General features: G+C 43.9%; 1 protein-coding gene across 2 annotated transcripts in view; it reads left to right on the top strand.

Annotated features, from left to right (window-relative positions):
- INPP5A (inositol polyphosphate-5-phosphatase A) overlaps window positions 1–26,513 on the top strand; it is a 173,548-nt gene that overhangs the window by 133,022 nt on the left and 14,013 nt on the right. For both annotated transcript variants that reach the window (XM_088520021.1, XM_088520022.1), the window contains exons 10-12: window positions 10,305–10,400; window positions 10,731–10,805; window positions 19,736–19,809. In XM_088520021.1, the coding sequence (XP_088376147.1) occupies window positions 10,305–10,400; window positions 10,731–10,805; window positions 19,736–19,809 (245 nt within the window). The remainder of the gene's footprint in view (window positions 1–10,304; window positions 10,401–10,730; window positions 10,806–19,735; window positions 19,810–26,513) is intronic.

Here is a 26,513-nt window from a genome sequence, read left to right as displayed (position 1 = left end):
ATTACCTCACTTGTAAATGGCATTGAATAAGCCAGCAAGAGCTATTTTTCACCCCCGTATTTTGTTCGTGCAATTTTAGCAGGTGCTGAGTTTCATTCCCGCGCCGTAGCTGTGCTCATTGCTCAGCGCTTCCAGAGATTTACAGCAGGATCGATATTTTACCGTCTCTAACCTGTTTTCCATTTCAGAAGTAGGACAAACAATTATATCTGGTTTTGCATATATATTCTAAAGCTGAAAATGATGATTCAGAAATAGCAAAAGTGTTTTATGTGTATTTATGCTCTGTGCTTGGAAGGCAGCAGTAGAGTATGCTCATTGCATGAAGAGTGTGAAGCAGCTCTAGCTATTTTGGGGAACGGTCTCTGAATCAGGATAATGCTGATAGGTTTCTTAAGAAATTTCTACAAATTTCCATTCTGGTAAAGGTACCGCTACTTTATTTCTTTACATATAAACCTTGTAGATGCTAATCATTCTGAGCTAAATCTGCATCTGACACAAATAGCTGGCGAATAGTTTATTTTGGTTATTTGCCATATTTTTGATGGAGACAAGCAGTCGGTAAAAATTTATGCAAATGTGCAGAGTTCAAGTGGGGGCTATCCTAAACAGGACTTAAGCTATGCACCCTCCTTTGTGCCAAATTTTCTAGGGTTTTTTCTTTTCCTGTAATGAATACATGTATTTTGTGCATTGGAGCATGGCACAAACCCTTTTGGATGGCAGACTCTCCAAGAAAGAGGAAGAGAGTTTTAATCACAAAAGCAGAAACTGCAGCGGGAGAAGTGATTCTGCACTTTGTTCTGTTTGTAAATGGTGCGTACGGGCTTTTGTGAGCGCGGTCCGGCGCCCGAGTCTCCATAGCGCCTGCCGCGCAGATCCTTTACGCGGCCCTTTTGGGGCCTGAAACGGCGCACATGAAAAGAGAAGGAGCTTGGGCACAGTTTGTTCCAGCAGCTCATCTGAGATGTTTCCAATCAGGATTCCTTCAGCGTACTGCTTTTTTTTTTTTTTTTTGTCAAGCTTTAAGCAGCTTTAAAAATAATGGTATTAGCTCATACTTCAGGGCTTCACTGAGCGTTCCCATAAGCAGTGGTTATTAGTTAAAAGAAACTAAAAGTATATGTGTTGTACACCCTTGTGGTGGTTACAGCAGACGTGTGAACTAAATGGAGACTTGAGCAATTTGTACATTTCAAAACGCACCATGGAGTTCACTGAGAAAAGAAAAATGCGCCATTGAAATGCCGGTGCCAGGGTGGTTTTCTTCACTGAGATTTATCCTTGAAAGCCATATTGCTTTCCCTTCGCCTTTATTTAAAACTCCTCAATACATTGTTTTTAAGGCCCATTTCTTTTACAAGCTCTTCCTTTCAGCTTTCTCAGGAGTCAGGTCCCAGGAACATCTGTTTGTGCCCACAGTCGGCCGGGCCCTGGATGGTGTCCTGCCTCCGGCAGCCTTTTGTTCCCGGTCGCTTTTGTTTCCGATTTCATGCTATCAGAGGGGCTGCATGTTTTCCTGTGTGAAGTTGTCAGAGAGATAAAAGCATGGGAGCAGGGTCACATTTAGAGGGATGGGCATGAAAAATTGGTAAAATGTATCTTGGAGCCCACCCACAAGACTGGTGCTTGAAGAAATTTAGAAGTAGAGTGTAGAATTGTAATTCTTGAAGTGTGCAAACTCCCAAAGGGCAAAAGTAGTGATGAGAGAAGGTTTGAACTGGAGAGAGTCTCTTGGGCAGATTTGTGCTTAGTTGGCTTTCCCTCTTGGGTAGCTTGAGGCTCTCCAGTTGGACTTGGGAGGAAAATAGCATCATCCTCACTGTGGTGCCTGCCTGCATCTTTTCAGTAGGAGAATGTAATGCTGGAAGATTTAAAGCAAGTGTTTGGGTCCTTCAGTCATTCTGGCACACTGAAATCCAGAACCATCAGTGTGGTACCCAAGAATACAATGAGAAGGGTGGCGATAACAAAGGAGAAGAGAAGCAGAGCAGCTTAATTAGCTTAATGGAATATATTTTCAGGGGAGAGAGCAAGATCCCCTGCTTGTAACTGCAGTTATGGTTCACCATGCTGATGATATAATTAGCAAAAACACGCTTATCCTTCTGTCTCATGTGAATTCCAGAAGTGTCACCCTGCTTTAAAGGGATTTGAAATTAATTCATTATTGGCAAGTGGGAAGAACATCTGCAGTCACAAATACATCTGATTTGAACAGAGTTTATTGAATAGAGCGTTCTCACAACTGTGATTTAACGTCACGGTATGAGCCTACGCCTGTGTCTCAGAAAGGACTCAAAACCCAGTGAAAAGTTCTCTCTATCCTTGTGTAATATCAGTGTACTTGTGTTGTATCAGACAGCTAAAGCAATGTCTTTGAGGGTTCTTATATCTTATGACCTTAACTATTTTCATAGCATTTTAGGTATGCAGTAGATGCAAAATGAAAAAAAAATGTTTTAACAGTACAGCTTTATATCAGTGATTTAATAAGATAGTTGCTCTCATTTTCAGACCCCACAATGAGGATTTTTTCCAACTGCATAACAAGAAGATAAGTAATATGTTTAAGTTGTATTTTTCTATTGCAAACTGATAGGTGAAGGATATCAAAGAAAGCGTTATCTTACTGCCATAAATTTTCCAAGTTAGCAGATGATGTACATGAATTAAATGAATCGAGTACTGAAACCTCAAGGGAATGTATTTTTCTTTAAAGCTTCTTTTCAAAGGTTAGGTAAATTATTTTCCTTACATACAGAAATGATTTGCAATTTAATACTAGAAACTAAATATATAATTTAATTAATATATGATTTAATTTCCATTGCATTAAGCAAGATTTTGGCTGCGGAAATTCAGAGGTGAATATCGAGATGCAGATTCTTTGCACTTTCTTAGTATGGCAAAAAAAGAATTACTAAGAATATTTTAAAAGCAGTTTGCTGACTTTTTATCCTTTACATTAATTTTAGAGGTGTTTGCAAATGGAAATCAGTAATGCAACAGATGAGAAAGTGCTGCCGAGTGTTTAGCGGTTCCCTAGGTGAGCTGGAAGGAGAGGCGACCGGGTGACACGTTTGATGCGAACAACGCCTCTATCGGCACTGGTGTTTCTGAGCGAGCAGCCGTCCCCGTGACGGCAGCGGCGTTTCCGGGGCCGGCGGCGGAGCCAAGCGTCACGCGAGCACCGTTTCCCTCCTGGGGAAACACTCTGCCCTTATTGATCTGCTGATGGGCAGACTTTCATATTTCACACGGTGTTTTTTGAGAGGAATCTTGACTTCTGGTGTGAATATTCACTTGCTTCAGGGCATATTTTTTCTGCTGATAACTGCCCTGTCAGTCTTTGAAATCGCAGGATTTCTTGGCCAGCAGTTTCCTTGTCGTACCTCTCTGAGCCTAGCCAGGTGAAGAATTTGCTCTGCTTTGCCTCAGAATGGAGGGAAGTAGAGTCTGGAGTAAAAATCAAAGCACATCCTAAAATCCATTACAGCACCTCCCTTTTATCCAGCCAGAAGCGTGTGGAAAAGGCCTCTCCAGAGGAAATAAAGAAGAAGTTATTAACGGCTTTCACTTTTTTTTTTTTTCTCAGGGAAAGCTCTCTGTATGTTAAACAGCCTTGCGGACATCTGGCGCGGTTGGTTTTAATCTGCTGGCTAAAACGTGGGGATTAGGGCCGGCCTCGCCGCGGCAGCAGCCGGCGGGCAGGAGCCGCCCAGACAAAGGCGCCGCTTGTGCGCCGGGCGCCATGTGCTGCCTCGGCCCCTCGGCGCGCACAATGCGGCATCTGCCCGGGCCGCGCTCCGGCCGCGCTCCGGCCGCGCCGCGCGCCGCCACGACAGGTCGCGAGGCCAAAGCCATGAATTTTGATGCACCCCTTGGCTTGTGTGTCCGCTCGGTCCCGCGCGCCACTCTGCCTCTGAAGGCGCTGCGGAGAGGGGGAAGCCCGAGCAGAGCGGCCTGCACGGCGCCCTGCGGCCCCCGCCGGGAGCCTCTCTAGCAGCGCTTCAGAAATGCTGCTGAGGACTCAGGGATCCTACTTCCCGCTCGCGCCCGGCCCCGCGCGTGCTTCCTGGCTGTCCCGGCAGGACGATGTCCTGGTGACGTGCTGGCGGACATGAGCGGACACGCCGTGTCCTCCTGCCGTGCGCTGACCCTGCCACGGGAGCCGGGGCCGGCATTCCCGGTCGAGCTAAATCCCACAGATCCCAGCAGCTGCCGCGGGCCGTGGTGGAGCCGAGGCGGGTGAGCAGCCGAGCTCGGGACGCCGCGCAGCGGGGACTGCGGCTGTTGGCGCAGCGCACGAGCCTGCAGCTCTCCGGCTGTCGGCCGCCACGCCACGTGAGGAGGAGCCAGCCTTGGTGGAAGCGGTGCGGAGCGACAGCAAGGAGCGCGTGCCGCCCCGTTCCCTGCTCCCCACAGTGGCTGTTTTGGAGGGTGTCTGCCCTTCTGTTTGTACAGTGCGTGTATCATATATCACATACCCTGGATCACGTATCCTGGAGAACACAGCCAACCTTGGCTCCATGCTTTGCACAGTGTTTTACAAAGGTGCTTTTCATTTCTCTGGTCCAAGTATTGGTGTGACTTTCTCTAGCGATGCCCCTGTACTGCGCTTCTTCAGAGAGAAGGAAATCCTGCTTTCTCTTGGCAATGAGGGCAATGAAAGATACTTTGCAAAAAGTAGAGTTCCCAAAGCTCTGAAGTTCACAAAATTGTCTTGTCTTTCACTTGTGCAGCAGTGTGCTTCCAAATTCCGTATGCGATAGTAGATGGTTTCACTAGCTCCTTGCACCCCAGTCCCCCCAGAATTGCATGTTTTTAACAAGCAAGAAAAATGGTAAAGGAAACAATGTCTTAGAGAAACACATGGTAAAATTTTGTCTTCTGTGGAAGAATGGAATAAAATTGGTCAACTACAGTCAAAAGAAAAATATTTAGAGTATGCAGAGCAACCATACTAATGCACATACTGCTTTGTCGAGCAGTATGGGTGAATATAAATTCTAAAGCTTCTGTAATGTGAAAAATAAAACATTTTCTGATACCACATATATCCAAAGCTGTTCCCAGGAAATTCATTGTGCTTGAAGTGTTTCTGCTGATGCCAGTGGATTTGGAAAAATGTCCTGCCTTTTGTTCGTATATTGGTAGAATTAGCTCAATTTTTGAGATGTTACTTGGCTTCTCACATTGCCTTAGATTTGTAAAATTAGAAATGCTTTGGATAGTGTTTGTAGAAATTCGTAACTGGATTAAAATATCCTTTTGAGTAGCAGCGTGAAATTCAGATAGACATGTGGACGTCTTTAAACTCCAACAATTATATTATAAATGCACTAAAAAGTTAAGTAAGTGAGCAAAGGATATGTGTAGATGGTAACATAAAACTAGCAGCATGTCTGTGAAAGATTTCCCCATGTGCTTGCTCTAACTTCACTATTGATATATATCTTAAGATGGCCAAGTTTAGTTTGTGAATACTTGGTTCTCATCTTTCTCGCATCATCAAGTTCATACGTAGTTAAGAGAATAATAATTGAATAGCATTGAAGTCCTAGGCAGATTTGTTGTTTAATTCTAGAATCACCCAACACCTCATGTTTTAAAATTAAGTTCCAGCTTCCATTTCTTAGCACAAATACAAGAAAAATCAAGCACAAAAAAAACACTGAGCCATGTGCATGTCATATATTGCATATATGATGCCTGCTTATTTAAGGCAACCTGTGGAAGGCAAAGGGTTCATGCTTCAGACCTGATCTGGAACCACTGATTTTATCTATAGATTTTGTAGAAACCTCTGCATTGATTTGAGGGACAGACCCCAGAATGTGCAGGAAGCACCAGAGAATTTTATTAGATGTTGCCTTAAAGTTTTTTGTGCTGTTGCTCCAATGTTCCATTGCTTATGGTTGTAAGAAGTCATAGATAGACTTGGTTGTAAGAAGTCATAAGAAGCAGCAGAAAGAGCGGCACGCTCAGCCCGAGCAGAGGCAAGTGCCACGCTCAAAGCAAAGGCAGTCGCAAGGCACGCGGGAGCAGGTGGGATTCACAGGCCATTTTGCTGTTAAGATGAAAAGAAATTGAAAGAACGTATATGTTTTAAAAAAGATTTCCGTGGGGACAGTGGGATTGCTGCAACTCCATAATTAAGGACAAGCATATCATTGCCTTCAAGAACTGCCCCCAGGACCCTGCTGCCATCAAGGGATGATGCAAAGTGACAAGGAAGAAGGAGAGTTTTTTGTAGCAGAAGATTTCAGATCTTCAGGTGCTGCCGATTTTATCCGGATCTCCAGGATTAAAGTCCTGAATGTGGTGTTTGAAAATAATTGTTCATGTCAATGAGTAAATTTAAGCTGTAAAAGAGCAGGGGGGTGGGGGAGTGGAATTTCACCTGAGAGCTTTGGTCACCCAGTTTATTTAGTGCAACAATGAAGACTAATGGAAATGGTTTTGCATGGCCTACCATAGTATTTTACTCGCATTCCATGCATGATCTAAGGTTTTGGACATGAAAATGCAGCTAATGATGAACTTGAGACTGCTAATTGGAAGTTGAGCCCAGAGAAATGCAAGTTGTCCCTAAAAGGGATAATTTAGTTTATTGGCACAGGAAATCTTTGGAAGCATGAAGGCAGGAGTTCTGTGTTGAGCTTTTCTGTCACAGTCAGTTCCCAGAGAGATACTTTAAAACTGAAATATCCCTACCGTTAGGGATATTTCCCTAAATATCCTTAATTGTCCTACTTACTTGGAGACAAGAGAACTTCTATAGGTCTAGAGCAACTTCTGGACCAGGCTTTCCCCAGTGCTAAAAGTGGTGCTGCCCCTGCAAACTGCCTGTGAAGGTAAAAGTGGATGCGAGCAGCAGTGTAGTGGTTGTGCTTTGCACTGATTTGCCATTGGAAGAGGCGCTCCGTGAGTCCTGCACCAACTGTGCTGAGAGGGAGGAGAGAGCAGGGCCGGGGCTTCCCGCCGGAGCCCGTCCGGGCCGTGACGGCGCCAGCGCCTGCTGAACCTGCCGTTCAGGTACTCGGACATTAAACTCGTTGCTCACTTGGGTTTTTCCATATCTGTTTTGTGTTCGGCTACTGTTTCACTACTGAGTGGAGTTCCTGCTCAGGAAGCTTACTAGTGTGAAGAACGTAGTAGCTTCTCTGAGGCATCATTGCTATTTCCATTTAGTTAAGCACAGGTTAAGATTGGCACAGCTTAAGATACACCCTAAATTAATAATTTTTTTTTAGAAAGAATACTTTGTGCTCTCAGGTGGGTTTTATTGCCTTGCACTGAGCATTTAGCTCTGTACTTGCCCTGTTTGCAACAGTTGTGAAGTTAGCTAAAGCAAGTCTCCATTTTAATGGCAAATGCAAAAGCATTTTTAAAAAAAGCACTAGAAACGTTAATTATCCTCTAGCGATATGCATGTATGCAACTTTATTGACTCATAAAGTTACATTTTGCTCTGGCTTTCAGACTTGTGAATTTGATTTTTTTTTACATGACGGGATTTAGCAAATTTACTGTTAGTGTATTCCCACTAGCCAGAAAATCACATCAACATTTCGGCGATGAGGAGCAACCTGAACAAAACAGATAGTCCTGTTATTCCCAAAGTGGCAAATCTTTTACTTCTCTGATTGTTTCAAATAAATACAATTTGCATCCAAATAATGACAAAAAAGCATTTGGCTTAGTGTCAGATTGATTTGGAGGTTTTGAGCAGCATTTCAGAAGTATCTCACTTTCATAACTGGATGATACATGTCTTTCTCATCCTGCCAGAATCCACAGAATATGTAACCCGATTATCTTAAGTTTATCTTATTTGGTTGCTCGTGTCTCCAAGGCCTCATGGTTTCAGTTGGTGCATCTTAGCACACAGCATCTGCACTCTTCTCCTGGCTTCTTTTAACAGGAAACACATCTGTTTTAATGTGTGTGGCTTACTGAAAATTGCAATTGCAGCTATAGCTGAAACTTCTCTCCCCATGAAGGGGATGTATTCTGCACTTCTATTGGTAGAAGAATTCAAAGTTATAAGAAGTCACAAGAAATCATTGAGGCAAGTAACAAACCTTTTTAGATTCAGTAGGCAGAGTCAGTAGGAAAGCTTGGATCTGTAGGTGTTAGGATGCAGATTTTTACAAAAACAAAAAAATGTTGAAATAGTTGCAAGTGCAGAAACTCAACTCACACATGGCAGAGGTAAGCTCGGGTTCCTAAAGGGTGCACAGAGAGCAGCATGGCAAAACCAGTGAAAAATCCACCATGGATTTCAACAAGAAATTCTATTAACAGGAAACAATAGTTCAGTTATAATGCATATATATAATGAATGGCTATTGTGCTCTAATGTATGTAAGTGTTCCTTTTCTGTATAAATAGCAGAGATGTAGTGTAAATTGTGTTAATGTGTTTATACAAAAGAGTTCTGAAGGCCGCATTAATGCTGCAAATTAAATGTTTTTCCAGAGGACTGTGTATTTAGAGACAGTTGTAGGTTTGGCACTTGTCAGTATCAGAAGCTTTCACTCCTGACTTTGCGCCTCGGTAGGTGTTTATCAGGCTTCCAGGCGGTTATCAAGCAAACTGCAGCTGTGTTTTACAGCCCAGCACAAATGGTTGTGAAGGATCCTTGTGGGCGCACGGTGAGCGTGGCCTGTGCGAGGCCGGGAATGAGGGACGCTGCATTTCCCGGAGGGGCCGAGCGCCGCGCGCCCGGCTCCGGGTGCAGCTCCCCTGCAGACCCTGCAAAGGATAAAAGGGAGAGGTACCAAAACCCTCCACCAAAGTGATCTGGTCTCCCCTCATCTGACTTTGCAAAAAGGCACCTTTGAAGGAGCAGCAGAAAAGCAGCAGTGTGTTTTCATAGCATTTAGATTTTCTTTACCAGCAACAAAAAATCCCTTCATAAGCAGGCTGGTCTAAAAAGGCACATGTTCCCCAAAGTTTCTGCTTGGGTGACTGCGACTTTGCAGGAACTGAAAGGAGGAGGAAAAAAGGATTGCTCTGGCTTGTATAAGAAATGAACCTTCGCCCAGTCACTTTTTGTCCATGAATAAGGTAACTTTCTGTGCGGGTGGAATTTGAAAGCAGGAAGGTATGTGGGTCTTTGCTCTTCATTGGTTCTCAGGAGCTGATCGGGGTTTTCTCCTTTCGGAGCAGCCCTGGAGTTGTGAGATAAAGCAGCTCAGGGAAGAAATTGTTCTCAAGCAGATGCTTTTAAGAGACAGAAATCATGAATTTCTTGAATTGCTACCACGCCGGGGGTGGCTACAATGACTTTTTGACAGTGACAGTAACTCTGCCGTGTCTTTTCGAGCCCTTCTTTGGCCCATTCACTCTGGAAAGCCGCTTAAGCGCACTTAAGCGCATTAGCATTTGGATGCTGGGGGACCGTATTGACCCTGGTTTGGAGAGTTTAAATGAGTGAAAGATGGAGCGGTTTGTCAGGGCTTTAGCAACCCGCTTTGGAGAGCGGCGGGTTTTCCGCTTTGGTTTGTTCGGGTGCTTGTTCTCATCTGCCGCCCTGTTCGGAGCTGGCTAGACTGATTGGTGACACATGAGCGCAAAGCGCTATTTTTTGGGGGGCTTGACCCGCTTAGCCGCTCTGTGCTCTGCATTTCAATGCGGCCCGCGCGGATTACCCGCCCGCACCTCGCGACACAGATGGCAAAACCCTAAGGACTCGTCCCGCGGAAGGCCAAGCGCGGGGTGACACCTGGCACGGTGCCCAAACAGGTGACACCAAAGTTACATCTTCCCTGGTTGCAGCGAGCTGCTTTCAGCATCTTCCCTTTAAAAATTTTCAGCAGAAACAAAGGTTTCCAGGGCCGACCTGTGTCTGTGTTCGTGCGACCGGTTTTCTTTCCTTGAGTGGAAGTGATGCCCTGATAACCCCCACGCCCTTGAGAACGAGCACCTTTGCAAGCAGATGCTTTTTGTCTTTTAAAAAGTACATGCTTGGCATCTCCTTCAAATCAATACAGAATGGAGCAAGATGGAGAACAGACACGAGCTGCAGTTGCATAGCATGCACACAGTAATGAGTTAAGTGAGTATTTGTCCTACTCACAGGCTATTTTCTTAATGTTGCCTGTTTGTCTCCAAGTAGTAGTTCAGATTATTCTCCTGGATTTGTCAGAAGAGGAAGCCAGCTAATTTAGCCATGTTTTGTATGTTGACTTGCAGCAAGCTGTGCTCCCGCGTGGGCACAGGGCGATGCACGGGGTGGCAGAGCTCAGTAAAACGTGCAAACCGTTTTCCCTCTCTCCGTTTTCCCCTAGACGCTGTGTGCAAAGGCAACGATGCAGACGATCCGAGCGGCCGACACAAACGAAGTCGTCAAGCTCATATTCCGCGAATCTGATAATGATCGAAAGGTAAATAAATAACCTAATGCCCACTGCAATCCCAGCACAGAGAAGCGCTTCTGTGCATTGGCTTTCCTTCCTCCGAGGCATGAATATAGTTGTCTAACACTGGTGATTTGGAGGGCAGGTGGGAAGGGACGTGGGTTGTCGCACCTAATGCTCAGCTAATTGGGTGCATTTAGCTGATTGCTGCCCGTGAAGCACGCAGGCTGGTGAGGAGCCGGGGACATCCCGGCGCCTGATGCGACTGCAAAGGGCTGTGCGTCCCCAGCGGGTCGCTGCTGCACGCTGCTGTCAGCATCGGGGAGCTTGGCTGACCTCTCTTTATTTCTCTTTTAGGTTATGCTGCAGCTAGAAAAGAAGCTCTTTGACTATTTTAATCAAGACGTTTTTAGAGATAACAATGGCACTGCGGTAAGTGTGTGGCTAAGCACGGCGGGAGGAACGCGCGGGAAGTGACATACACATTGCATCTCTTTATCCTTATCAATCCCTCTGTGCAGGGTTTTGCTGCAGACTGGCACTGTTTGGACAGTCATAGAGGGTTTTGCAAAAAGAGGAAGCAGTTGGGAGACACTAACATTCAGAGCTGTGATTAGAACAGTTTGGCTGTGGGGAATGATTGCATGCCCGCTTTAATGTGATTTTACTTCAAAGTGTGGCTACTTCATTTTGGAAAATCTCTGCACCACTGCTTGCTGATTTTTCCTAAAAGCTCCTAAGAATTATGGAAATAAGGAAAAACATTAAATGTCTACCCACATCTCTGCCAGCATGGGGACCAGCGTCACTGCTCTCGTGGCACAGGTTGTCCATGCATGGCATGCTCCCGTCATGAGAAGTGTCCGTACAGACAGTTTATCTTAAACATAGATACTGAGAGAGAAGTATAGGTTAAAAAAAAAAAAAGAGAGAGAGAGAGAGAGAGAAATCGGGGAAGCAGAAAACAACTGTGTTTTCACTGATATTTTTCTGGTTTCTGGCACATTTAGTACTAGTACTCTTATTGCTATAATAATAACATGGATCCCAATTCCAGTTTCTACAGGCAAAATTACCATTCTAGGGCATTTTTTAAAAACTAAATGAGTCATTTTGATTTTTATTTTAGTGTGCGTTTGAGGCTGAGCAAAGTTAATCTGATTGCTGCCCCTCACTCTGTCCTAGCAGTATCTCAAACTGGTGGACTTGACATGCGTGGAAATAGGGTGTGTGGACATGGGCGGAATTGTGCCTATATGCACATTCTGCTCCAAATTCAGCAGTCATTTGGTTCATGCACCAGGAAGCAGGAAATCTTCCAGATTAAACACGGAAGAAAAAGATAAACGATATAATGAGCCATTGGAGATAATCTAATCTTCATGGTCTAGTTAAACACGCAGCACCATGATCACTAAAAACAAACTACCTATCTGGAAGGATGAATGTCTCTGAGCCGAATTCAACCCAAAAAATCCATCGCATCCTTCATCAACCGCCGGTCTTGTACCAGCCTGACAGAAATTTAATTCAAGCTGGCTCCTGAAAATAATTATTGTATTTTAAGAGTAGTAATCATTGGTCGGGACATGATTGAATGTGTCCATGCCTATTGACTTTTTCTATGATTTATAGCTTTGTTTAGTCGATATTCCCATCGAAATTGTATAATTAATTATAAGTGGGGCTGTCAGGTCTGCAGGATGGAGTGCCCTGATGAGTATTTGGGAAGATTAAATTTTCCTTAGCTGTACCAGTGCAAGGCTTGGGAATTTTCACAGCCCTGTGGCTGCTGGATAAAGATGTTTTCTGTGTGTTTAGCAGCTGCTTTAGCTCAAAATCCATTGATTTTTCTGAGTTTTTTTTTTTTTTAACAGTGCAGTGTCTCTTCAGTAACAGTGGAATGTGTACAGATGTGACAAGACCTGACGAATATTTATTATCAACAGGCTACTTTATCATTGTCCATGCACAGTTATTCCTTCTTTTTTACGTTGTAATCAACAAAAAGAATCTTAAGATACATATAGAAATGGATATTTTTATGAAAAAATATGATACAAACTATCAGTTGGACAGAAATTCATTTTGAAATGTATGCAGTATTCTGTTAGGTCTATTTTTTTTTCTGAACTTCAGCAATTATCTATATTTTTTTCCCTCAAGGTGCGAAGACTGCTCTTTTATTTTGAGTAAAAGAGCAGCCGCCTTTATGTGTGTGTGTGTAGCAGTAGAAAAAAAAAAAAAAAAGAAGCTCTATTTTCAAGCTACAGCAATAATGAAAAACTACTTTAATAATATTGAATCCACATATTCCTGAATTGCACATGGAGGCTGCAGCGCGTCAGATGAACCGGGGTGTCGCTCCGTCCCGTGAGGAAGCTCCGCGGTGCCTGGCTGCTTTGGGGAAGCTCTTACAGAAGGGAGTGAGACGTGTGGGGCAGCAGGAGCTGCAGAACATGGTGTTATATAGCAGCATATAGTGCTTATATAGCATTTAGTGATTATATAGCATTTAGTGTTGCACAAATTACAGTTGTTGCTTTTGAAGCAGAAAAGCTTGGAACTGCTAGGGGTGCAGGTGGGAACACCATGTTTTTACCTTTTATTTTTTTTCCCAAATTCTTCTATTTTGGAGTTCCACTTAATTTCAAAATACTCAAAAGAAAAGCAAATGGGGAATAGTTATTTAATTAAAAACATTGTGATCATGTTACTGATTTATACAAAAGAATCGTGAGTTAAAGGCTATTTCTTCAACAGTTAAATATATAATAAGAGTGTAAAATACCTGTAGCAACTACAGGACAATGATTAAATCATTAAGAATCATTAACCACAACCATAATCCTTAACCACAATCAAAAATGAGAAATGGTTCATACATTCCTATATTTCACATGAACCATATTAAAGGATCAATCCACATGGAAACTAATGTATTGTCGCTAAGAATTGGGCCATTACTGTCCAGTCAAAATAATCAATTAATGAGTTATCTTAATAGTTGGGCCCGACGTCATTTTCACTAAGATCTTAATGTGTTGTCCATGATGTTTGTGGACTGGGGTCTGTTTTGTAGCTACCCAAGGAGAGAAGAAGGTGTGAGCTTCATGTTGTGCTCCTGTCCTCGCATTACAGAGAGCAAACAGCACATTTCCATGGGAGGTTGTTTGATTTGAGAGCTGCAGGAGGCCAAATCGGTCCTTGAGGGTGGGTTCCCCTTATCCTGGGGGTCCATTTAGCTCAGACTAATACAATACGAGCAGAAGATTGGAATGTGTTATAAATAAAAATGGATGGAGTTATAAAGGTCTTGTTCTCGTATGCCAAGGAGTGATTTAAAGTTATCTATTATTGTACTGATTAGCTTAGAAGTGTTATTAAAAACAATTCAGGCAAATGTATCTTTAAATGATGAATAGTTTATTTCCAATTATTTATTTATTTTAATATTCCCAGGCAGTCCTGGAAGGATGTGAGGATTGAGGAGAAAGGCTTAATTCATGAGGGATGTTCATTAAGCTTTTTGTGAGGACACGTGCACTCCTGAAGGTTAAGGATCTGGCATCACTGAAAACGTATTAATCAAGAGGCAAGATATAGCACAATGCACTCTTCCCAGCGGCCTTGGCTCTGACCCTTTTAAAGATAATGGGAATACTGTCCACTCGGAACTAGATTAGGGCGATCCAGTGCATTTCATCAGGGCTTGACTTGAACCGTGGTCCCCAGGCAGAGAGGCAGAGGTTTATTCTCGGAGCCCTGTCCAGGTGGGATCTCAAGTACGATCTATTAGGGCAAATTAAGATAGGGGAAGCAAACTGCTTGGGATGGTGGTTACCTAGTGTAAGGCATAAGGCCATCCTCAGCACCCAGAAATTGCCCCTTTATTTCAGGCTGGTTTTGAAGGAGGTAGGAGGATGGCTTGGAGCTCCCCTCCTTGGCCCCAGCGCAGCGTTCCTGCGCGATGGTTGGGGTGACACGGCGCAGGCTGCAGCTGAGGGATGGCGGAGATGGGCAATGCTGTCCCTCAGTGCTGTCCCTGGCAGGGGGGAGCAGGACGCTGTGCTGGGAGCAGCGGGAGGGCAGCACAGCCGGCAGCTCACTGCTGCGCCCCGCGTCGGGCACCGTCTCGCGCGGCCGCGGCCCCAGCGCAAAACGGCACACGCGGTTTCGTGGCCTCTGTGCTGTACAGCTTATTGGAGTCCTGGCCTAGTCCAGCACTTTGCTGTATTTGTATTTTAGCCAATTGTCCTTGTTTGAGTGTAGTCTGAAGATCTGAAGAGACAGTGGGTGTCGCTGCCAACCCTTGGAGGGTGTCTCTGCCCACAGAGCAACCTCGCACACCTTGCCTGGGGTCTGCAGCATCCAAACACACACACACTTGCGCGGGGGAAGCGCTTCGGTCCACAAGGAGAGTCCTGCCCAAGGAAGAAATGCGGATCATTTCTTTTAATCTTCAGGAAAGGTCTAGTTTTGTCACTGGACGTGTAATGTTAAAAATGCATTATTCATCATTCTACAATTCTGTCACATTGCTGCCCACAGACCTGCAATTTGACAGTACAATACATCCTGCGATGTTAATTTCCTGATGGTACAAATTCATGTTATGCTTTGTAGTGACAGACATCTAAAGTTTGATAAACTAATCCAGTAAATCTGTCACAAGTAGGATGTTCCTAATTAAAATCATTTGTTTTTAAAGTTAGCATCCGCTCAGCCTTTCTTGCCACTTGGAATGAGCTAATTATCAGCTGCTGAGCACAGTTTATAATGCATATATCTTATACAGTGTAGTATAATTCCTTTAAAAAAATACAGTGGTGCTAAACCATCTATTACTGTAAGCTTTTTGAAAGGGTAATTTTGTATCAGTGCAGTTCAGAAACAAGGTTTCTGAAGTCAAAAGTGAAGGTACAAGCATCTAGCCAGGGAGAGGCCAGGGCATATGTGAGTATTAATTACTTCTAAATTACAACAGGATTCTGAGAGAGATTGTTGAAAGTAATGAAAAGATCCAAAAATACATTTTGGCTTGCCTGCTGCATTTTGTAGATCCAGGGTGCATCGTCCTCAGCGCACCTTGCATGGATGCAACGTGATTTGATGACACTGCCCTTCAGGATGAATTCTCAGAAGTATGCAAAAATACAGTAATTGCAAAAGTTGTGTAAATGGTTCATTTATGTTTAATAATAAACATATTATTATGCCACATGCTCTAGATGACCCTGCGTGTTCCGGGGGGTTGGACTAGATGACCTCGAGAGGTCCCTTCCAACCTTAACCGTTCTGTGATTCTATGATTCTATGAATGTGTACTTTTTCCTGTGAAACTGTAGATTTTAGTGAACAACAGCATGAGGAAAAGACAGTGAAGGTTGAGGAGTGGATAGGAATAGATAATTTTACAAAATCTTAACTAGAGAAAAAAGTTTTAAAATAAGGTCAGAGCTGAGTAGTGTATGACGTTTTGATAGAGAAGTGGGAGGAATGAGCATTTCCACAGACCCTTTATTTTGAAGTCAGCAGTCTGCTGAATCAGTTTCTGAATATGTTTTTTCCCTTTGACTGGAAAAGAGGATAAAATTGGTATATTTCCAAAGTCTTAAAAAAAAAAAAAAAAAACTGTGTGCTACACCAGACTGGCAGAGGAGGCTACACTGGTCCGTGCCTACATACTTTAATTCTCTAAGGTCATTCCTGCATGCTTATCGCCTTTTTTGGCCTGAAACTTCATTTCCCTTTCACAGCTGTGAATTCCCAGGTGGGTCCTGCAGATGGGTTTGATGAATGCTGCTAATGTCACCTGCTCTAACGATGCTCCCACTTTGGTCTGCAGGTCTTGATGAGTAATTGCCATTGTTCTACTCCAGTGACCAAATTAAGTCTCCTCATTTTAGTAGGTTCATCCTGTGGCACTTCCAGCCACGGCAGCTCGTTGCAGCCTGGTGATGGCCATTGACCTTTCCAGGGTGCCTCCTTGCTTTAAACTGGAGCGAGCAGAGTTGCCTTGATTTCTACAACTGTCTAAACTCTGTTATAATCCTGTGATTACTGTCAAGCCAAATAATAGCCAAATTTAGTATTCCAGTTAAGTGTTACCTTTGGCCAGAGCCTTCATCGCGTTCTTCTTGCTCAGTGGTGTGTGAGCACTGCATGCTGCAACGCGTCTCCCATTCGCCTCCACCTTTTCATGTAAATAGATGTTCCATGACAGTTTGGCTTGGAAAGGAAAAGGAAGGAAAAAACCTCTTTCAGCAGCTTTTGCAGGCAGGTGGAGAAACGCTGGTTTCCATAAACACCTCAGAAGATGTCGGAGCTGCAGCTGACCTGCACAGCGACCCTGGGACATCCTCTTTGCAATTGCTGTCACTCCCCAATGCCAAGTCCTCAGCACAAAAAAAAATCATTAATAAGCAGCAAATTCCCACTCAAAGACACAGGAAATACCTTGATATAATACCAGCAACTCAAAGATACTACTCCAGATAAAACCTAGGCCCTACGTCATCCTTGCTGTCTTCTGCTTCTAAATGCATTGGTGAGATAGATCTTGGGAAAAAACGCTCTTCTGAACTGCCTCTAACATATAGGTCTCGAGCTAACTTACAGCTGCAGTATTTTAAAAATCTCTGTGCAATTGCTGGAGTTATCCATGTGCATCGTGTCACATGCTGAAGGTTTGGTTCCTAAGGATGATCATATAATGAGTAAATTAAATGGAGCAATACGTTGATTTTTTTAGGCTTTAAAATAAATTTCTTTGTCATTTCCATGTCATTTAGAGGGAACAGACATATTCATGATTACTGTTGCAGCAAAGATATTATTCATGCTGATGTTTAATATACAGTATGTAAATAACTGAGAAGTTGTCCTGAAAATTGGCTCGAATAGAATGTACTTAATATTAAAAAACAATGACATTACCCTGTATGCACTGGTACTGAATGAGTCTATATTAATTTTTATTTATTAGCTCCAGTGCCAAGGAAATCTATCCCCCCTGTAGTTCCCATAAAGCAGATAGGGAAGATGAAGTGAAGAGGTCCCTGCGCCAGGTCCACTCCTGCACCAGGGTTGGCAGACAGAGCACTGCAGTATTAACACCCGGTTATGACAGGGACCCGGGAACACCTCAGCTTTGCACTAACAACTTTGCGTTTTGAGAAAATGGCCTTGAGTGGGCCTCAAGTGCTCATTAAAAAATAGTAAGAATACTGAAAAGGCAATAGCTAAAACAAGGTCTTGCATTCACCTGGGTTGTCTCAAGTTTTTGGCGTTGCCATTGCAGGTTCACAGATAACCCAGAACCTGGAGAAGCCTGGGGACTTGCAGACAATGCAGCGGACAATGCAGCCCTGTTCCTATTGTGTCACCTCTGTCTCCAGAGGCAGCAGCTCATCTGCATAGCAGAGGACACAGCCAGGCATCCAACTCGCGCCAATAAAAATACCGGTGTTATGAGGACCGTAACCTACATGTCTGAGTACTTGGTCCTCTAAACCCATTTAATCCTTAGTCCCTGTCCTTCTTTTAGTTTCCAGATATCCTAACAATTTGAATTGAGAATGATTTGAATGAAGGAAATTTGGAATTATTGAGTTAGCAAGAGGACAATGCATCTATTGAACATCTCCAGCTTCTCGTGAGCAGTTTATACCATTGTGTTCTGGGAAGCATTGTTCTGCTCCGTGCCCACAGCTCCATGCATCAGAAATAGCCCTTTTTCTGAGGCTTCCACTCTCTTACAGTGACATTTTTGCTTGGTAAGAGTAGGGGGAAAAAAAGGAGGAGTTACATTAAAAGACATCTATTTCAAAGAAAAAAAAATACCATAATGCTAGATTTTTTTCTATGCTAGGTTCCTCTTGTGCCACTAGTACTTCTAATGGTGGAGATATTTGGAAAAGGATGGTGCCATTTATTTTCTTAGCCAGTTCATATATATGTATAAAGTCTACACGGCTCTCTGCACATACTTAAACGCAGAATCACAGCCGGAAAGCATGGGTGTAATGAATCATTTTTCTCCTAAATGTATGTATGTTGTGAAGCCTTTGGGATTACGTATATAAGAATAATAGCTGACCTGAACATACAGTTTTTTAGGATTTCCACACATTTTTATCAGTGTTTTTTGCAAAGTTCTTACATTTGGAGATTTAATCCATTTTTAATATTATTAAATTGATATTATTAATCACTGTTATTACATGCAAAGTACCTGCAATGACTTAGGCTGCTGAGTGTGTCCCGGGCCGGTGCCGGGAGCTGGTGAGAGCTGCTGCAGGCCGGGTGGGCTGTGGGGCTGCCGCCAGGCAGCGGTGCAGGTGGTTCAGGTAGCTGCTTTTCACACCAGTAATTAATGTGTACAAGCAGCTGCTAATTGCACATTTCAGGAATGATTTACGAGGCAGCGGAGGGGGAAGAGGGACACGGTCTGGTTTCTCCAGGAACCTCTGCCATCCGTGCAGCGGTGTCGGCGCAGCTGCGAGGCGGGCAGTGATGGATGGGCAGCAGGAATCGCGCAGGCCGCGGCGGCCGTGGCGCCCCTCGCAAGACGCGCGGCCCCTCGCGCAGCGGGTTGCGAGCTCCGCTGCGCTCGCCTGCGCCAAGGCCTAGCGCCAGCTCGGCCCCGCTCTCCCTCAGGACGCTTGTTGCGTTGATGGGCTCTTACCATTGACTTCATGAGGACAACTTTGTACACAAAAAAACACAGAGATTCATATTCTTTGTGGAGGCCCAAGGGAAAATGAATTTGACAAGAACAGGATGTTAAACCTAGAACATCTCTGTTAAATATGTGCTGGTGGGACTACCTTGGCTGCTGCCTGCGAGCACGTTCTATGCATGGCCACCTATCTCTTCTCCTGCTATCGGACCTGCACCACCCAAAATAGGTGTATGAAAACACTGCTTGTCTTTGCTCAGGAAGAGTGATTTGCACATCCCCATGTTTATTGTACCTGCTTATCAGGACTAAAGATAATATGAAGTAATGTGATACTTCTGCTGGCTTTTTTTGTGGGCTGATTAGCAGGTCAATTTGCTGTACTTCTGGTTTATCTTCAGAAAGATTGCTACTAAAATTGGAAAAAAAATAGCTGTCTCCAAAGAGCCATGTTACCCGTTTCATTGAGGTGAAAAGGAATGTTTTTAACATTTTTCTCAATGAACTATTTATTTATCAGAATAGTTTTGCACTATGTTCTAAAAATCCATATATGCAGGATAGACCTCAAGCGATGTAATCGAAGTCTTTGTTTACTTCATTTCTAATAATTTAGTATTTTTAGATTACTTCCTTTCAACATTAAAGAGTGAATACTTCCATTTCTATTTTTTTACAGCTTTTAGAATTTGACAGAGAGTTGTCAGTCTTTAAAGACAGATTGTATGAACTGGATATCTCATTTCCTCCCAGGTAAGATTCATATATAATACATTTATTTAATTATCTTGCTAAAATATAATGCTGTATAATCACTGCAGGTAAAATCTGGGTGTCCATATATGTGTTGTAGAAATGATCACGGTCTTCACTCCCTTCATAGTAGCTACTCCTAGGCACTAAACCCTATTAAAACACTTAATTGCAAAGTGACTCTTTGCCTCAATTTGTTCAAAACTGCCTAGCAAGTGACACTCAGAGAGAGAGACTTGCAGGAGTGGCAGTGCAGAGCCATGTGCCAATGCTCAAGGTGGATCAAGAGATATAGCAAGAAAGAGGACAAGAATGTAGCTTCTGCCTTTTTTTTTCTTTTTCTTTAGTAAACATTACAAGCGTAAGACTGTTAGAATAATTTGGCTTTTAAAATGCACATATATGATTTTAAACTAATATATCCCCTTAACTGAATTTTAGTCATTACTGAACAAAACCAAGATATTTGTAGATTATAGTCTATTTGGAAGAAGTCTAAGGGAAAAATGTCTCTCTTGCTTCCGAGAAGCAAGGAGTCACATCACATGGTTGCGTTAAGGGAAAGAAATGCTCTATTCACAAAGAAAGCTAATGTAAAGCATGTACAAGAAACCATGCAGAAGAGACTTTTTATACATGTTTTTATATATATATGTCTATTTGTATCTACTTAGGTATATATAGATATCTGTTAAATCAGATGCAATATTCTTCAATCTTGATATGTTGTCCTTCAGCAAGAGAAATAAAAGCGTAATGTTTTGGCATACACTGGGAAAAATTTTGGAAGACTCGCCTTTTCGTTATCATAATCTCATTATTTCTGACCAGCCAGCTGCGATGCTGATTATATTGATCCCTCGGGACACAGGCAGTATGCATGGAGAGGTTACCACTGCTCTAAATTGTTCTTATTGATTGAGCATGATAACAGAAGATGGGCAGCGTGTGCTTCTCTGAGTGCATTTCATTGGTTACGTACGTGGTGAGGGGAAAGGAGGCGAGGGGTGGGTATTTGCTAGAAATACTCTGTCAATGGATTCCACCAAGTTCCTCATATTCATAGCTTTGCCGACCATAACTATGTGAGCTTAGATTTTCTTGCTTAGTAACGAAAATTCTTGGAAAAACTCAACCAGAGTAGTGCGTCAGCTTGCAAAAAAAAAAAAAAAAAAAAAAAAAAAGTGCAAGTGCAAGCAAACCTTGCATCCAGAACAACGCAGCCAAAAAAAAAAAAAAAAAAGTTGTCCTATATATACATGCAGCTTCTTTGTTCCAGAGCAAAGATTTGAAATTTAGTGTTAGTAGTCCTTGGGTCTAAGTTTGTATTTTTGCCCTCTCTGTGAAATGATGAGAACTTTTGGCCAAGTCACAAATAGGCGCAAATCTCCATAGAGATTTCTGTTATTATTTTAGTGGCCAAGTTTCTTGCAAATTGCAGCTAGAATGGACACAATGCAGGACATAATTGCAGCAACTAGGGCCAACCCCTGTGAGGTTGTGGGCAAGTAAAAGGAGCCTTCTTTTCCTGTACTTCCAGCTGGAGCAGGCAGAGCAGGGGAAACCTCCATGCGTGAAACACAGACTGACGAAAAACAGAACCACATGGAAAGCTGTATCTGTAGTAGAATGGGAAAGTAACAAGGAGGGGAAGAAGGACTAGAGCAGTTGCAATTGTGTGAGGGAGGACAGTTCTTGGTACTGCTTAAACTAATGTTGATTGAGCAAGAAGACTACTACAGAAGCTGGCTGGATAGAGGATTGGGGTAAGAAAAATGGGAGCTGGAAAGAAAGTGGTTGCAAAAAGTGAACAGGAATTAGAAGTAATCAAAAGATAATGTGGGAAGAGAAAAAGAGGTCCCATCAAGAGCTGGAGCAGAGGAACTGTGACTTAATGGATGAGGAGCCACACAGGCAAGTGAACAAGCACTAAGGTCCATGGTAAGGATGTGGGAACAAAGGTGGGGTATTCATAGGAACTGAAAACTGTGGGGAGACGGAGAGAGACGTGCAGGAGAAAGGCATAGCTGGGGGTCAGTAAAAGGAAGCCTGGGACCTAGACTGGATCTCCAAGCAAGGAGACCAGGACTCGTAGGAGAGCAAAACTTCAACAGGTTGTGTGAGCCAGGCTGGAGAAGAGGAAGGGCTGTCCGAGGATGGTTTGGAGCACAGCAGGGGAGCAGTCTGAAGCTGTAGGCAAAGTAAGATGGCTACTGGACATGGAGTGTGACAAGGAGTGGGTCTCACCTTGCCCTGATTGGAGCAGGTAAGTGGGAAGAAAGTGCTGGGTTCCTGCCTCATGCTGATCCACGAAGAGGGTGGTGAGGCGCTGCTCTGCATCTCTGATAGACACGGGCGGGAATCTGCCCATACCAGCCCAGTGGTAGCCACTGTGCATATGTGCCACCTGATGACATATCTGGAATTTCAGCTTGATTTTCTTTAATCTTGACTATAAGGGGGAAAGGCTAATGAAAATTATGATCACAGATTGTATGGGATTTGCTTTGGGGACAAAAATGAAGCATTGAGTGTGTAAAGGGTTTCGCTTTGTGTTTTAAACATCAGAGGCTCAAGCACATGGGGGGCACCAGCAGGCTGCGATGCAGCGGCTATCCCATGGCCAAAGGGAGCTTGGAAATGGCTTAATGTGAGACCCTACAAGGAAATGAAGTTGTGGGGGGGGAAATGGAAGGTGTCAGACAAAGGAATTAGAAGTTAAATTGGGAATAAATAAGAGAGCTTGTCAGAGCTATAACTGAGAACTGCCAGAGCGTTGTTGAAACAGCAGCCGGAGTTAATGTGTTTCAGGGGAATTGAAGGGGAGGAGCAAATTAACAGAGCAAGAAAAGCTGAATTAAAATATTAGTCACTCACATTTGTACTCTCTGTTGTCTTGGTATCCGTGACACACAGCGTTAACATCCAAATGGGGTATTCTGACCCCATTAAGATGTTAACCTACTGTATCTACCAGAAAAATAAATAAAGTGCTACACTGCAGAGGAAACTGCAGTAAAACCTGCAAGAAAGGTGAAAATGTTGCATCCCCCAAATCCCTGTGATAGTTCAGGCCACAGATGTAACCCAGATTTTGACTTCGTCTTCCTAGTACAAGGACACCGATGAACGAAATACCCTGTAACAGGAGCTAAGCCTTCACCCGCATGCACTTCACTGCTGTTTTTATTACTTATTTTTAATTTCTTGCAAAGCCAAAGCCAGATTTGGCTCATGTCCTCATGTTTTCCTGCATACCACCAATGTTAGAGATGATATTGCTCCAGCCTGCAGAACAGATGATCTCTGTGTCCAGGTGGGAGCCAGCACCTGAGCATGGCCCTCTCCAGTGACTCCTGCAGCCCCTTTCCACCACAGAGGGCCACCAAACCCCAGCCCTGATTTCACTCTGAATCCTCTGGCAGGAGTCTCATGCCCCCAGGTCCATAGTCCTTGCATAGTCTCTGAGTTAGGAGAAGCTTTCCTTAAGGAGAAGTAATGGGGAATGGGAATCACTGTCGTTAGCCTTCTTGTAGGGCAGTGACATTCATGAAGCACCTTGGTGTTGCTGCAAGGTTTATTTTTATTCCTGTTGAAATAGGGTCTTCAGTGCACTATTACTGTTAAAACATTTTACTATTACTGTTAAAACATTTTTTTTGACTAGGCAGAAAGCAATGTCTTTGCTATAAGATCTTTTGTTTTGTTTTCCTTAGACCCTTTTCACTCAACCAAGAAAGAAATGAAAAATATGGCCTCTTTTGATTTAATTTACTGGCTGTTTTTTCTCCATTTTCTCCACATTTTTCCTTCTCCTATGGAAAACAAAATATAAACTCCATTTGCCATATCCTCAGTCATACCTGATGTCGTATTTTAACCAGAGAAGAGGGTTGGCCCTGCACGTGCAGCAGCTGCTCCCTGAGGCAGGTTGGCCGTCGTTGCTGCGCGGTGCCTGGTGCAGCGAGCGCAGCCGAGTCCTCTGCCCCAGAGACGCATCTAAACTCACCCTCTGTGTCAGGCCTAAGGGCTTAGCAAATGAGCGCATGCATTTAGAAGGAAGTTGTGAGAGATTGCAGTGATAGCCTTAAAGAAGTGTTTCAGGTCTGTTTAGTTAGTGAATTTGTGTTAGCTTTTATGACAGCAAACACTTAAATATAAAAGCCTTGGCTTTATGAGGTTGAGGAAAAACTTGTTGGACCACAAGTCTACCTTTATTGTTCTCTTGTGTTTTGTCTTTCTCTTCAAATCCAATGATAGGTGCCCTGCACAGCATTTCCTAATGCAAGTACTAACTGCTCAAGCTTTAGTATGTTTGGACAAATGTCAGCTGTAAGTTGTTATAATAAATAACCGATTTATCCTATTTTATTTTTTTCATACAAAATACGTAAGTACAATTTTATCAAAGTAAGATGGGCTTTTAAAAATTCGTTTCACATATTCAAACCAAAGATCAGAGGCAACCCTGCTAAGGCAAAATAGTAGTACCCTGTTATTTTAATCCAAAATGCAAACTGTCAGAGATGCTACATGATACTCTTTTCTCGGGGAATACATGATACTCAGATACTTTAATTCTGGTCCATTCATTCAGCTGGATTTCTGTCTCTATCTGCGCTCTCGTTCCATAGTGTTGCTGCATCATATCTTGCTTCATGAGATGTTGGCCAGAGATCAAGGGCTGAGTATCTCAGTTTAAATGTTACTGAATGTGCTTAATGTGGATCCCACATCTCTCAAAAAAGGAATGGCCAGTTAGGACAACTGTTTTTGATTTTCATTTACTTCATCATTTGTGCATATATTTAGTAGCCAGATTTGCACCTTGAGTTCTGCAGCTTAACTCCTGGCTCACTTTCTTTTTTCCCTCAAAAAGCTATGTTATGCTTGAGAGTCAGTGTGCTCTTGCGATAAATGGGAAAGGTCACATCCATTTGAGTTGCAATGAACTAAGTTACTTATAAATACATTTTTTATAAGCATAAATTGTTTATTCTCTGGATATCATCTTGAGATCACATTGATGCACTGCACTAGCTGGCTTGAAGTTGAGAGATTTACCAATTTGAGGTCAGTGGTATTTTTATCGTTAACTTCCAGTGCCTTTTTTTTTATATACAAATGAATGTCATCCCAATTAAACTAATAGGAAGTGAGAAAACAGTCCCTTTCCATGGTGCCAGCTTTCATGGCGAAGGGCGCACCTGAGAACAAGAAGGGCTCTTCGGAAGAGGGAAGCTTGGGTTGTAGTTAGTGACGAGCAGCACTTCCACGGAGAACCTCAGGCAAGGAACCAAGTCCTGAATGGTTGTGGTTGTCCCCTAACAAGTGTGTGTGGCGGGGAGGGGTCAGGTATGACTATAGACGTGTCTCAGAAATTAATTTTAAATTTGAGTTTCCATTTATGAAAATCAGGGTTAACCATATTGCTGTTCTGGACAGCATTTAGTAGTTGAGATGTCTAAGTACACTTACAGTTATAGACTTAAGTTTTCATTAAAAATGGACATAATTCTTCTGTTTTAATAGTCATAATGGAAAGGACATTTTTGTATCTTTCTGTGTCTTAATTGTACATGGTATTGATATGTCTGCAACTTTTGCAATTATTTTTTCTATCCCTAATTCTAAATTTTAAGAAAAGCAATGTCAGTTATCCAAGCATATATTTTTACACTAGCAAGACTTTTTTTTTTGAGGAAATTGCTAATTTTGCCCTTTAAATGAGCCTGCTTACATGCAGGTCCGGCCCAAAGTTCCCATGCTCGGCTGTGGAAGGTGCCAGGGTTGGTGGGGGGCACCAGGGAACAGGGGTGCGGAGGGACCCGAGCGGGCAGGGGAGCCGAGCGGGCAGGGGAGCCGGGCGGGCAGGGGAGCCGGGCGGGCAGCGGACCCGAGCGGGCAGCGGACCCGAGCGGGCAGCGGAGCCGAGCGGGCAGCGGAGCCGGGCGGGCAGGGGAGCCGGGCGGGCAGCGGACCCGAGCGGGCAGGGGAGCCGGGCGGGCAGGGGACCCGAGCGGGCAGGGGACCCGAGCGGGCAGCGGAGCCGGGCGGGCAGGGGAGCCGGGCGGGCAGGGGACCCGAGCGGGCAGGGGAGCTGGGCGGGCAGGGGAGCCGAGCGGGCAGGGGACCCGAGCGGGCAGGGGAGCCGAGCGGGCAGGGGAGCCGGGCGGGCAGGGGACCCGAGCGGGCAGCGGAGCCGGGCGGGCAGGGACACGCGGGGGGACGCCCGGCCTCTCGGCCGCCGGGCGCCCGCGCCGCGCACCTCCCTGCTGAATTTGGCTTCCCCCCGCGAGCGTCACGGCGAGGGGAGCCGCGCGCGGGGCCGAGCGAGGAGAGGGCAATGGGCTGGATTCTGTGCACAGGGACCGGGCGAGTTTTCTCAGTGTAGTGACAAAAATTCTCCCGCATCCCTAAATGTCAGGGAAACTTGACCTTCCACAAGGCTTTATGGATAGATGCAAGTGACTATCCTTGCTTTCTAGGGTTGAGAGAAAATTATAACAGGAAAGATTAATAAGTGAGCAAAGCAAAAGCCGTAATTTAACATGCTTTTTCATAAAATATGCTATGCTTTCCTATAGTTCATTACCTTCCCTTTCCAGATGATTGAAAAACTAGATCTAGTAGTGTGAACACTCATCACTTGTAGGAGACAGAAAGTATCTTAGGAATCATTATTTACAAATCAGAGCAAAAAA

The sequence above is a fragment of the Tinamus guttatus genome, unplaced genomic scaffold, assembly GCF_059628265.1.
Source record: "Tinamus guttatus ecotype Peru unplaced genomic scaffold, ASM5962826v1 Tinamus_guttatus_pri_ptg000079l, whole genome shotgun sequence".
NCBI lineage: Eukaryota > Metazoa > Chordata > Aves > Tinamiformes > Tinamidae > Tinamus > Tinamus guttatus.
The sequence above is the reverse complement of the archived record's forward strand: the minus strand, read 5'-3'. Positions and strand labels throughout refer to the sequence as shown.